Source organism: Salmo salar, chromosome ssa05 (genome assembly GCF_905237065.1).
Source record: "Salmo salar chromosome ssa05, Ssal_v3.1, whole genome shotgun sequence".
Taxonomy (NCBI): Eukaryota; Metazoa; Chordata; class Actinopteri; order Salmoniformes; family Salmonidae; genus Salmo; species Salmo salar.
In genome coordinates, this window is record NC_059446.1 from 75,790,062 (window position 1) to 75,804,253 (window position 14,192).

Here is a 14,192-nt window from a genome sequence, read left to right on the forward strand (position 1 = left end):
ATTCCAGGAGAGAGGAAGTAGAGTCTGTGGTATGTAGTCCCATTCCATCCGATTCCAGGAGAGAGGAAGTAGAGTCTGTGGTATGTAGTCCCATTCCATCCGATTCCAGGAGAGAGGAAGTAGAGTCTGTGGTATGTAGTCCCATTCCATCCGATTCCAGGAGAGAGGAAGTAGAGTCTGTATGTAGTCCCATTCCATCTGATTCCAGGAGAGAGGAAGTAGAGTCTGTGGTATGTAGTCCCATTCCATCCGATTCCAGGAGAGAGGAAGTAGAGTCTGTGGTATGTAGTCCCATTCCATCTGATTCCAGGAGAGAGGAAGTAGAGTCTGTGGTATGTAGTCCCATTCCATCCGATTCCAGGAGAGAGGAAGTAGAGTCTGTGGTATGTAGTCCCATTCCATCTGATTCCAGGAGAGAGGAAGTAGAGTCTGTGGTATGTAGTCCCATTCCATCTGATTCCAGGAGAGAGGAAGTAGAGTCTGTGGTATGTAGTCCCATTCCATCCGATTCCAGGAGAGAGGAAGTAGAGTCTGTGGTATGTAGTCCCATTCCATCCGATTCCAGGAGAGAGGAAGTAGAGTCTGTGGTATGTAGTCCCATTCCATCTGATTCCAGGAGAGAGGAAGTAGAGTCTGTGGTATGTAGTCCCATTCCATCCGATTCCAGGAGAGAGGAAGAGAGGTCCTCAGTGTACAATCCAATACAATGCATTCGATGACAGTATTGCTGTGTGCTTTTCTGACCTCTGAGATCAGAGATAATGCTATCCAGGAATGAATGAATAAAGGACAAACATGTCTCCAGGGGGTTTAATTATGAGCCAGAGGTTGTATCAATGTGTATAACAATGTATACAACCACTGACCTGGAACCTATAGCTGTCATTGTATTGACACATATTACTACTCTGATACAGCACTGTAGCGCCCTCTCCCTCTCTCACATTAGACTGGGTGGTCCCACTTCCCAGTTCAGAAACCGGGATCCAGACTGGCTTTTCATACCAGGCTGCTACGGTCCAGATCAGACCAGATCACATGGGTGGAGGACCACTAGATCCAGTTCCACAGAAGGGATTCAGACTAGATCTGGTTGAATCCAGTTGACAGAACAAAAAGGCAATAATTCAGTTCATTTCAGTCAAGTTCAATCAGTTCAGTCTCCGGTGCAAGAAACAGGCAACTAGCCCTAAGAAGAGAATTGTGTCAGCCAATCAGATTGCATGAAAAAGCGTAACTGTGTTTCATTTCGATCAGCTGCTCCAATAGAAAGTCAGGTCCTCTTCTCCTCTGTAATAAATGCTGTATGCAGTGTGCATGTTTCAACAGGCTACCTCCACCACATGTTGAGACACACACACTCTGAAACATACCTACACATGCAGGCCCAATGTCCAAAGTCATAACAGGTCTTCTCTTCATGCTCTGTGTGAATGTCGTCTTCTAAGCAGCAGCACACACACACACACACACACACACACACACACACACACACACACACACACACACACACACACACACACACACACACACACACACACACACACACACACACACACAAAGAAGCCTTCCAACTTCCCACCTTCACTTCACACACTCACACCAGTCCGCTCAACACACACACACACACACACACACACACACACACACACACACACACACACCTTGTCAACCAATGTCATTCAGAAGGTCTTCTAACTCCCTATTTTCCATGTTCCCTTAATCTCCTGTCCCCTTTCCCCCAAATCCTCAGTCCTCGTCATCCTTCACCCCTCCTGCCCAAGCCCTCCCATTGCTGGTTGGCATGGCGACACTGATGGGATGGCCGTTGCTAGGAGATGGTGATGGCAGCGAGAAGGAGCGTCGCTATGGTGATGAGTAGGCGATCCCTGGATGGGCTGCTTCCACTGACACTCTTCTCCAGTTTAGGAATCTCAGGGTTAAAATCATCTACATGGAGAGAAACAGAGAGACAGACAGAGACAGAGAGAGAGAGAGACAGAGAGAGAGAGAGAGAGAGAGAGACAGAGAGTGAGAGAGAGAATTAGCAATCATTTTATTAGACGTAAACAGCACAACTACCAGTTCAATTGGTGCCGGCATCCTGCCATAGCATTAGAAACAGTGGTAACCTGCCATAGCATTAGAAACAGTGGTAACCTGCCATTGCATTAGAAACAGTGGTAACCTGCCATAGCATTAGAAACAGTGGTAACCTGCCATAGCATTAGAAACAGTGGTAACCTGCCATAGCATTAGAAACAGTGGTAACCTGCCATTGCATTAGAAACAGTGGTAACCTGCCATAGCATTAGAAACAGTGGTAACCTGCCATTGCATTAGAAACAGTGGTAACCTGCCATTGCATTAGAAACAGTGGTAACCTGCCATAGCATTAGAAACAGTGGTAACCTGCCATTGCATTAGAAACAGTGGTAACCTGCCATTGCATTAGAAACAGTGGTAACCTGCCATAGCATTAGAAACAGTGGTAACCTGCCATAGTATTAGAAACAGTGGTAACCTGCCATAGCCTGAAGAACAGTGGTATCCTGCCATAGCCTGAAGAACAGTGGTAACCTGCCATAGCCTGAAGAACAGTGGTAACCTGCCATAGCATTAGAAACAGTGGTAACCTGCCATAGCATTAGAAACAGTGGTAACCTGCCATAGCATTAGAAACAGTGGTAACCTGCCATAGCATTAGAAACAGCGGTAACCTGCCATAGCATTAGAAACAGTGGTAACCTGCCATAGTATTAGAAACAGTGGTAACCTGCCATAGCATTAGAAACAGTGGTAACCTGCCATAGCCTGAAGAACAGTGGTATCCTGCCATAGCCTGAAGAACAGTGGTAACCTGCCATAGCCTGAAGAACAGTGGTAACCTGCCATAGCATTAGAAACAGTGGTAACCTGCCATAGCATTAGAAACAGTGGTAACCTGCCATAGCCTGAAGAACAGTGGTAACCTGCCATAGCCTGAAGAACAGTGGTAACCTGCCATAGCCTGAAGAACAGTGGTAACCTGCCATAGCCTGAAGAGCAGTGGTAACCTGCCATAGCCTGAAGAACAGTAGTAACCTGCCATAGCCTGAAGAACAGTGGTAACCTGCCATAGCCTGAAGAACAGTGGTAACCTGCCATAGCCTGAAGAACAGTGGTAACCTGCCATAGCCTGAAGAACAGTGGTAACCTGCCATAGCCTGAAGAACAGTGGTAACCTGCCATAGCCTGAAGAACAGTGGTAACCTGCCATAGCCTGAAGAACAGTGGTAACCTGCCATAGCATTAGAAGACAGTGGTAACCTGCCATAGCCTGAAGAACAGTGGTAACCTGCCATAGCATTAGAAGAACAGTGGTAACCTGCCATAGCCTGAAGAACAGTGGTAACCTGCCATAGCCTGAAGAACAGTGGTAACCTGCCATAGCCTGAAGAACAGTAGTAACCTGCCATAGCCTGAAGAACAGTGGTAACCTGCCATAGCCTGAAGAACAGTGGTAACCTGCCATAGCCTGAAGAACAGTGGTAACCTGCCATAGCCTGAAGAACAGTGGTAACCTGCCATAGCATTAGAAACAGTGGTAACCTGCCATAGCCTGAAGAACAGTGGTAACCTGCCATAGTATTAGAAACAGTGGTAACCTGCCATAGCCTGAAGAACAGTGGTAACCTGCCATAGCCTGAAGAACAGTGGTATCCTGCCATAGCCTGAAGAACAGTGGTAACCTGCCATAGCCTGAAGAACAGTGGTAACCTGCCATAGCCTGAAGAACAGTGGTAACCTGCCATAGCCTGAAGAACAGTGGTAACCTGCCATAGCCTGAAGAACAGTGGTAACCTGCCATAGCCTGAAGAACAGTGGTAACCTGCCATAGCCTGAAGAACAGTGGTAACCTGCCATAGCCTGAAGAACAGTGGTAACCTGCCATAGCCTGAAGAACAGTGGTAACCTGCCATAGCCTGAAGAACAGTGGTAACCTGCCATAGCCTGAAGAACAGTGGTAACCTGCCATAGCCTGAAGAACAGTGGTAACCTGCCATAGTCTTGAAGAACAGTGGTAACCTGCCATAGCCTGAAGAACAGTGGTAACCTGCCATAGCCTGAAGAACAGTGGTAACCTGCCATAGCCTGAAGAACAGTGGTAACCTGCCATAGCCTGAAGAACAGTGGTATCCTGCCATAGCCTGAAGAACAGTGGTAACCTGCCATAGCCTGAAGAACAGTGGTAACCTGCCATAGCCTGAAGAACAGTGGTAACCTGCCATAGCATTAGAAACAGTGGTAACCTGCCATAGCCTGAAGAACAGTGGTAACCTGCCATAGCCTGAAGAACAGTGGTAACCTGCCATAGCCTGAAGAACAGTGGTAAACTGCCATAGCCTGAAGAACAGTGGTAACCTGCCATAGCCTGAAGAACAGTGGTAACCTGCCATAGCCTGAAGAACAGTGGTAACCTGCCATAGCCTGAAGAACAGTGGTAACCTGCCATAGCCTGAAGAACAGTGGTAACCTGCCATAGCCTGAAGAACAGTGGTAACCTGCCATAGCCTGAAGAACAGTGGTAACCTGCCATAGCATTAGAAACAGTGGTAACCTGCCATAGCATTAGAAACAGTGGTAACCTGCCATAGCCTGAAGAACAGTGGTATCCTGCCATAGCCTGAAGAACAGTGGTAACCTGCCATAGCCTGAAGAACAGTGGTAACCTGCCATAGCCTGAAGAACAGTGGTAACCTGCCATAGCCTGAAGAACAGTGGTAACCTGCCATAGCCTGAAGAACAGTGGTATCCTGCCATAGCCTGAAGAACAGTGGTATCCTGCCATAGCCTGAAGAACAGTGGTAACCTGCCATAGCCTGAAGAACAGTGGTAACCTGCCATACCCTGAAGAACAGTGGTAACCTGCCATAGCCTGAAGAACAGTGGTAACCTGCCATAGCCTGAAGAACAGTGGTAACCTGCCATAGCCTGAAGAACAGTGGTAACCTGCCATAGCCTGAAGAACAGTGGTAACCTGCCATAGCCTGAAGAACAGTGGTAACCTGCCATAGCCTGAAGAACAGTGGTAACCTGCCATAGCCTGAAGAACAGTGGTAAACTGCCATAGCCTGAAGAACAGTGGTAAACTGCCATAGCCTGAAGAGCAGTGGTAACCTGCCATAGCCTGAAGAACAGTGGGTGACCAGGGATCATCTACCCACTGTGTGTATAAACTGTAGCCTCCTCTCTTAGCTACTGAGAGAGAAGAGAGGCTCTAGTGAAATAATATTTGGCTAATAAAAGCTAATAGTACAACACCCACTGACAGCGAGACAGAGGTGAAACACTTCTCTCTCACACACACACACACACACACACACACACACACACACACACACACACACACACACACACACACACACACACTAACACTCTGAGACAGAGAGGAACCAGTGTAGTCAACACTCACACACACTAACACTCTGAGACAGAGAGGAACCAGTGTAGTCAACACTCACACACACTAACACTCTGAGACAGAGAGGAACCAGTGTAGTCAACACTCACACACACTAACCCTCTAAGCTGTCTATTATAAAAACAGTGCATCAGCATGACAGAGAGAATGAACACAATGTGTCTCCATTACTGAAGTAAGTCTATAGTCTGATTATAATGACACACCGTGACTCTGCCACACACTGCCACACACACACATCAAAGCACAGACACACGTACACAGACACAGGTACACCTGGCCCAGGACTAGAAATAGCTCCTATAGTCTGGTCTGTGTGGTGATGATGCGTACACATGGGCTCAGGCTAGGAAAAGAAGAAGGTGTGTCCAGGTACACGCTCAGACAGAGTAACACACCCTTCGTTTTATGTGGACTTGATTCATGAGATGGGAGGGATGCTGTAGGCCACAGTTCAGTCTATATAATACAACTACTTCTTTTCTCTGTGTTTTCCCAGAACATCAGACTGGTGGCTGACACCATGGCTGCTTCTGAATGGCCCCTATTCCCTGTATAGTGCACTACTTTAGACAAGAGCCCTGGCCCAAAGTAGTGCACTATACAGGATACAGGGGAAGGGGTACACTATACAGGATACAGGGAAAGGGGTACACTATACAGGATACAGGGGAAGGGGTACACTATATAGGATACAGGGGAAGGGGTACACTATACAGGATACAGGGGAAGGGGTACACTATACAGGATACAGGGGAAGGGGTACACTATACAGGATACAGGGGAAGGGGTACACTATACAGGATACAGGGGAAGGGGTACACTATACAGGATACAGGGGAAGGGGTACACTATATAGGATACAGGGGAAGGGGTACACTATACAGGATACAGGGGAAGGGGTACACTATACAGGATACAGAGGAAGGGGTACACTATACAGGATACAGGGGAAGGGGTACACTATACAGGATACAGGGGAAGGGGTACACTATACAGGATACAGGGGAAGGGGTACACTATACAGGATACAGGGAAAGGGGTACACTATACAGGATACAGGGGAAGGGGTACACTTTACAGGATACAGGGGAAGGGGTACACTATACAGGATACAGGGAAAGGGGTACACTATACAGGATACAGGGGAAGGGGTACACTATACAGGATACAGGGGAAGGGGTACACTATACAGGATACAGGGGAAGGGGTACACTATACAGGATACAGGGGAAGGGGTACACTATACAGGATACAGGGGAAGCGGTACACTATACAGGATACAGGGGAAGGGGTACTCTATACAGGATACAGGGGAAGGGGTACACTATACAGGATACAGGGGAAGGGGTACACTATACAGGATACAGGGAAAGGGGTACACTATACAGGATACAGGGGAAGGGGTACACTATACAGGATACAAGAGAAGGGGTACACAATACAGGATACAGGGGAAGGGGTACACTATACAGGATACAGGGGAAGGGGTACACTATACAGGATACAAGGGAAGGGGTACACAATACAGGATACAGGGGAAGGGGTACACTATACAGGATACAGGGAAAGGGGTACACTATACAGGATACAGGGAAAGGGGTACACTATACAGGATACAGGGGAAGGGGTACACTATACAGGATACAGGGGAAGGGGTACACTATACAGGATACAAGGGAAGGGGTACACAATACAGGATACAGGGGAAGGGGTACACTATACAGGATACAGGGAAAGGGGTACACTATACAGGATACAGGGAAAGGGGTACACTATACAGGATACAGGGGAAGGGGTACACTATACAGGATACAGGGGAAGCGGTACACTATACAGGATACAGGGGAAGGGGTACACTATACAGGATACAGGGGAAGGGGTACACTATACAGGGAATAGTGGGGCCATTTTGTTTGTACGCCATGAGAAAACATGTGTTGATGTTCTGTAGTGGTTGTGTTGTAAACATCCACACCTCCTCTCCCTTAATAAGCTACATGATGCAACATCCTGACTGTGCTGTGACTGAGGTTAGAAACAGTTCGACCCTTCTGTGACCGTGGTGTGTGTGTGTGTGTGTGTGTGCTTGTGTGTGTGTGTGTGTGTGTGTGTGTGTGTGTGTGTGTGTGTGTGTGTGTGTGTGTGTGTGTGTGTGTGCGTGTGCGTGTGTGTGTGTGTTTGAGGGAAAGAGGTGAGAACACTCTGTTTTTTCGACCCGGCGACAGAACCTTGTTATGGCGGTGCCAGATACTGTGGATGTGGAGAATCTGAAAGAACCAGTTTTGGAGTGTGTACCTGTCACACACACACACACACACGCCTCCATGAACGTGAGTATACTGTATGTTGCACAAGGGTTTGTTGTGTTTGTCTCCCTGTGTTACTGTGTGTAGGCGGGTGTGACACACCTTAATCTTTGCACGCACTCTGGGGTCAAACCCCAGGTCACACACACATCGGACGTGTCGTCTGTAATAATGATTCATCAGAGAGCCATGAGACAGCTCAGACACCAATAGGGGTTAGTGTGTGTTATTGTGTGTGTGTCTGTACGTGCTCCATCCCTGGTTATGTAAGGTGTGTGACAGATGAACCATATCACTGTGACGCTGTTTGTAAACACACCTGGTCTTCCATGAGGACCATGTGATCACCTAACCATTGGCTATCTGAGCACCCTGTGCTACGCCACCCCTATGAGGTGTCATAACACCCCTATGAGCCTTCGTAGCACAGCTATGTTGATTAAGGCAGCCCTCTGCACCTCTCTGATTCAGAGGGGTTGGGTTAAATGCGGAAGACACATTTCAGTTGAAGGAAAGTAAAAGCTGTGAAAACTACCCAACATGTTTCTGATAAGATTTCAGTTCGGATTGGATGCACATTTGATGTGATTGAAATAGACTAGTGTCAGCTTTATGATGCTAATAAAGATAGCACCTTCACAGACAGTCCCGAACCAAGCATTCATTCTCTCAAGATGCTGAAAGAAATACATCATATTTCTCCACTCCTGTTCAAGTAAAAATGTACATTTGGTGTATAATTTTACTGCAAGAAATGGTTAATAGTGCAGGAGTTAATATTAGATTAGGCTCTTTGAGAGGTTATAGACCTACAGTCAGTGTCCAGATGTCAGACTCCTATTCCATTAAACCCATCTGAACAGTAGCCTACAGTTCCCATGCAATTTTGAAATCCCTGTAAAGTGACTGTTGAATTTGGATAGCGCCTCACCGTCATCACACATAACACAGCCGACACTGCTTTCATCCTCTAACTATTTCACCACATAACACAGCCAACACTGCTATCATCCTCTAACTACATCATCACATAACATAGCCGACACTGCTATCATCCTCAAACTACAACACCACATAACACAGCCGACACTGCTATCATCCTCTAACTACATCATCACATAACATAGCCGACACTGCTATCATCCTCTAACTACTTCACCACATAACACAGCCGACACTGCTATCATCCTCTAACTACATCACCACATAACACAGCCGACACTGCTATCATCCTCTAACTACATCACCACATAACACAGCCGACACTGCTATCATCCTCTAACTACTTCACTACATAACACGCCAGATACAAATAATGAAAGAAAAAACTAAATTTTAGTCATTTTTTTTCTAAATGTTGCCTACACATATGAATTGCACAAGAATGATACATTTATGCATTTTTTATGGATTGTTTAATCTTTATTCAACCCACCCGCTCTTCATCCACACAATATTTATTGACCCTAAGCCCGTCTGCCCCGCGAATATAACCCATAGGGACTGCAGGTCATGAGTCAACCCACACATCCTAACAGACATTGGTCATTGTGCTGCAGTGTGTGTAGTGACCACCAGAGGTCAGCAGGGGGCAGTGTTAGTGGTCTGACTGGTGCAGCCAGCTGGGAGACTTGAAACAGACATGATCAGTCCTTTAGAGTTGGACTAGAGTTAGACTCTGCTTCTGTTGTCCATGCTCTGTGGAGGATTACGGAGAATAGATTAAAAGGATCATTTGAGATGTGCCACGGGTTGAGGAACACTAGCAGAATGGCAGAGTGGTCTGGGTCTTCTCCCTTCTCCCTTCTCTCTGTCTGCTACCAGAGGTCATCTAATCTATTGGCTGTAGAGACCTGAAGTCCACTGGCAGCCATCTAGAGCTGCTGCTTGGAGCCGCTTAGAAAGAACAACTAATCAATTCCTCTTGATTCGTTTATGCTCCTGCTCTCCTTCAGATGGATATCTGGTCGTGGCCGTGTGTGTGTGTGTGTGTGTGTGTGTGTGTGTGTGTGTGTGTGTGTGTGTGTGTGTGTGTGTGTGTGTGTGTGTGTGTGTGTGTGTGTGTGTGTGTGTGTGTGTGTGTGTGTGTGTTTGAGTCAGACTGAAAGAGGCAGGAGGAGAGACTGTGTCAATATTGATAATAGTTCATCCTATCACTGATGCTAGCATCATTACCAATCAGCCTGATGCTATGGAGTGATTAGCAAGATAATGCTATACTGATTTACTGTTTGAGATGTCAACACTAGATACAATGATACTAACGCATCTGTCACTAAAACTGAACTCACTGCTCCTCAGGGTACTGTGTGTGTGTTTGTGTGTGCATGCGTGTGTATGTGTGCGTGTGTGGCAAACTCACAGCTAATTAGCGTAAACATGCTAACACTAATGAATTAGAGCCACTGGATGCTGATTAGATGCTATTGTGCAACACCGACACTAATTAGCCAAACGTTGCCAACATTCTTTTTGATGGTTAATCAGTGCATTGATGCTAATACCAACTGGATGCTAATAGATTGTTTAATATGTTAATGTTACCTCAGTAACAGTCCTCACGGCTTTCACAATGCAGGGCCAGGAGGTTTTCCAGATGACCTGCACAGAAAAACTCTGTGATCTAGGGGAGGGGGAGTCTGGGTTTTTTCTTGGTCAGGTCCTGTGGCTTTTTATGTGGCTAACAAGAAGCTAACCCCAAGGCTATTTCTGCTGTTAATTAGCATGACATGCTAATGCTATAATGAAGTGCATGTTATAGGCCTACTGTACATTCTGCTGCATCATCTCTTACTGAGGCATTTGGTTGTATCTTTATGGGCGTACAGGGACCTGCTCACACCATTACATCTGAAGGAGAAATAGATTGAAATTTAATTTAATACAAGATGCAGAGGGGCATGTGTGGGGGGCTGATTTGCAGCCGACACTAATTCAAGTGGGTAGCCCCCTGAAATAGCACTGAGAGGGACCGAGAAGGGAGGAGAAAGAGAAAGACAAGGACGGAAGGAGAGCGAGAGAAGGATAGAGGGAAGGAGAGCGAGAGAAGGATAGAGGGAAGGAGAGAGAGAGAGAAGGATAGAGGGAAGGAGAGAGAAAGAAGGATATATGGAAGGAGAAAGAGAGAAGGATAGAGGGAAGGAGAGCGAGAGAAGGATAGAGGGAAGGAGAGAGAGAGAAGGATATATGGAAGGAGAGAGAGAGAAGGATAGAGGGAAGGAGAGAGAGAGAGAAGGATAGAGGGAAGGAGAGAGAAAGAAGGATATATGGAAGGAGAAAGAGAGAAGGATAGAGGGAAGGAGAGAGAGAGAAGGATATATGGAAGGAGAGAGAGAAGGATAGAGGGAAGGAGAGAGAGAGAGAAGGATAGAGGGAAGGAGAGAGAGAAGGATATAGGGAAGGAGAGAGGGATTGCAAAATGAGCTTGTAGAGCGTTCTGCTCAGCTAAACTCCATGTCGTACTAATCAAACAGATCTGTATTGAGCTCTGTGTGTGTGTGTGTGTGTGTGTGTGTGTGTGTGTGTGTGTGTGTGTGTGTGTGTGTGTGTGTGTGTGTGTGTGTGTGTGTGTGTGTGTGTGTGTGTGTGTGTGTGTGTGTGTGTGTGTGTGTGTGTGTGTGTGTGTGTGTGTGTGTGTAGGGCCCGTGTTTCACAGTGATTATAATAATGTTCTGATTAGTGAAGTGCTGTAATACAGAGAACTGCTGCCAGGACCCAGCACATAACAGACAGAACAGTGAGAGAGAGAGAGGAGTGACAGGCCAAGCGAGATAGACGGAGAAACAGAGAGCACGAGAGAGATGGTTTTAGAGGTGTCAGAGAGATATTATTTGCACATAATATGACATTTGAAATGTTTTTATTATTTTATTTTGGAGTATAATGTTTACTGTTGATTTGTATTGTTTATTTCACTTTTGTTTATTATCTATTTCACTTGCTTTGGCAAAGTAAACATATGTTTCCCATACCAATAAAGATAGAGGGTGGTAGAGGTGTCAGAGAGAGAGGGGGTAGAGGTGTCAGAGAGAGAGAGGGGGTAGAGGTGTCAGAGAGAGAGAGGGGGTAGAGGTGTCAGAGAGAGGGTGGTAGAGGTGTCAGAGAGAGAGGGGTAGAGGTGTCAGAGGGAGGGTGGTAGAGGTGTCAGAGAGAGAGGGGGTAGAGGTGTCAGAGAGAGAGAGGGGTAGAGGTGTCAGAGAGAGGGTGGTAGAGGTGTCAGAGAGAGAGGGGGTAGAGGTGTCAGAGGGGAGGGTGGTAGAGGTGTCAGAGAGAGAGGGGGTAGAGGTGTCAGAGAGAGAGGGTGGTAGAGGTGTCAGAGAGAGAGGGGGTAGAGGTGTCAGAGCGAGGGTGGTAGAGGTGTCAGAGAGAGAGAGGGGTAGAGGTGTCAGAGAGGGAGGGTGGTAGAGGTGTCAGAGAGAGAGGGGTAGAGGTGTCAGAGAGAGGGTGGTAGAGGTGTCAGAGAGAGAGGGGGTAGAGGTGTCAGAGGGAGGGTGGTAGAGGTGTCAGAGAGAGAGGGGGTAGAGGTGTCAGAGGGGGAGGGTGGTAGAGGTGTCAGAGAGAGAGGGTGGTAGAGGTGTCAGAGAGAGAGAGGGGGTAGAGGTGTCAGAGATGGGAGGGTGGTAGAGGTGCCAGAGAGAAAGGGTGGTAGAGGTGTCAGAGAGAGATGGTGTTGAACCTGAAATGAGAGACTGAGATACGCTGAAACAGAGAAAGACAGAAGTAGAAAAAGCGAGGGAGGGAGAGGGATAGTTAAATGGCAAAGGAAAGAATGAGGAAGAGACTCAAACAGACAGAAACAGGTGATTAGAGACAGGACCATACAGTAGGAGGAGGAATGAGGAAGACATGAGGGTGAACAGTAGAGGTAGCTGTCTCCTAATCTGTAATGTTCTAGGAGGAGGAATGAGGAAGACATGAGGGTGAACAGTAGAGGTAGCTGTCTCCTAATCTGTAATGTTCTAGGAGGAGGAATGAGGAAGACATGAGGGTGAACAGTAGAGGTAGCTGTCTCCTAATCTGTAATGTTCTAGGAGGAGGAATGAGGAAGACAGGAGGGTGAACAGTAGAGGTAGCTGTCTCCTAATCTGTAATGTTCTAGGAGGAGGAATGAGGAAGACAGGAGGGTGAACAGTAGAGGTAGCTGTCTCCTAATCTGTAATGTTCTAGGAGGAGGAATGAGGAAGACATGAGGGTGAACAGTAGAGGTAGCTGTCTCCTAATCTGTAATGTTCTAGGAGGAGGAATGAGGAAGACATGAGGGTGAACAGTAGAGGTAGCTGTCTCCTAATCTGTAATGTTCTAGGAGGAGGAATGAGGAGAGGAAAGGAGGACAGGGGTGAGCATGGGATGGTGGGAAAGGAGGGATGAGGGAGGGGAGGACTGTGAGAAAGGAGGGATGAGGGAGGGGAGGACAGTGGGAAAGGAGGGATGAGGGAGGGGAGGACAGTGGGAAAGGAGGGATGAGGGAGGGGAGGACAGTGGGAAAGGAGGGATGAGGGAGGGGGGACAGTGGGAAAGGAGGGATGAGGGAGGTGGGAAAGGAGGGATGCGGAGGGGAGGGCGGTGGGAAAGGAGGGATGAGGGAGGGCAGGACGGTGAGAAAGGAAGGATGAGGGAGGGGAGGGCGGTGGGAAAGGAGGGATGAGGGAGGGAGGGCGGTGGGAAAGGAGGGATGAGGGAGGGGAGGGCGGTGGGAAAGGAGGGATGAGGGAGGGAGGGCGGTGGGAAAGGAGGGATGAGGGAGGGGAGGGCGGTGAGAAAGGAAGGATGAGGGAGGGCAGGGCGGTGAGAAAGGAAGGATGAGGGAGGGGAGGGCGGTGGGAAAGGAGGGATGAGGGAGGAGAGGGCGGTGAGAAAGGAAGGATGAGGGAGGGGAGGGCGGTGGGAAAGGAGGGATGAGAGAGGGGAGGGCGGTGGGAAAGGAGGGATGAGGGAGGGGAGGGCGGTGGGCAAGGAGGGATGAGGGAGGGAGGGCGGTGGGAAAGGAGGGATGAGGGAAGGAGGACGGTGGGAAAGGAGGGATGAGGGAGGGGAGGACAGTGGGAAAGGAGGGATGAGGGAGGAGGGAAAGGAGGGATGAGGGAGGAGAGGGCAGTAGGAAAGGAGGGATGAGGGAGGAGAGGGCGGTGGGAAAGGAGGGATGAGGGAGGAGAGGGCGGTGGGAAAGGAGGGATGAGGGAGGAGAGGGCGGTGGGAAAGGAGGGATGAGGGAGGAGAGGCGGTGGGAAAGGAGGGATGAGGGAGGAGAGGGCGGTGGGAAAGGAGGGATGAGGGAGGAGAGGGCGGTGGGAAAGGAGGGATGAGGGAGGAGAGGGCGGTGGGAAAGGAGGGATGAGGGAGGAGAGGCGGTGGGAAAGGAGGGATGAGGGAGGAGAGGGCGGTGGGAAAGGAGGGATGAGGGAGGAGAGGGCGGTGGGAAA

General features: G+C 48.3%; 1 protein-coding gene across 1 annotated transcript in view; it reads right to left on the bottom strand.

Moving 5' to 3' along the window:
• Positions 1–1,150: 1,150 nt before the first annotated feature.
• The window catches only part of LOC123743173 (ephrin-A3-like), a 207,172-nt gene continuing 194,130 nt past the window's right edge, over positions 1,151–14,192 (bottom strand). Inside the window, exon 5 of the mRNA XM_045718917.1 lies at positions 1,151–1,950. Within this exon, the coding sequence (XP_045574873.1) occupies positions 1,832–1,950 (119 nt within the window). The 3' untranslated portion in view covers positions 1,151–1,831. The remainder of the gene's footprint in view (positions 1,951–14,192) is intronic.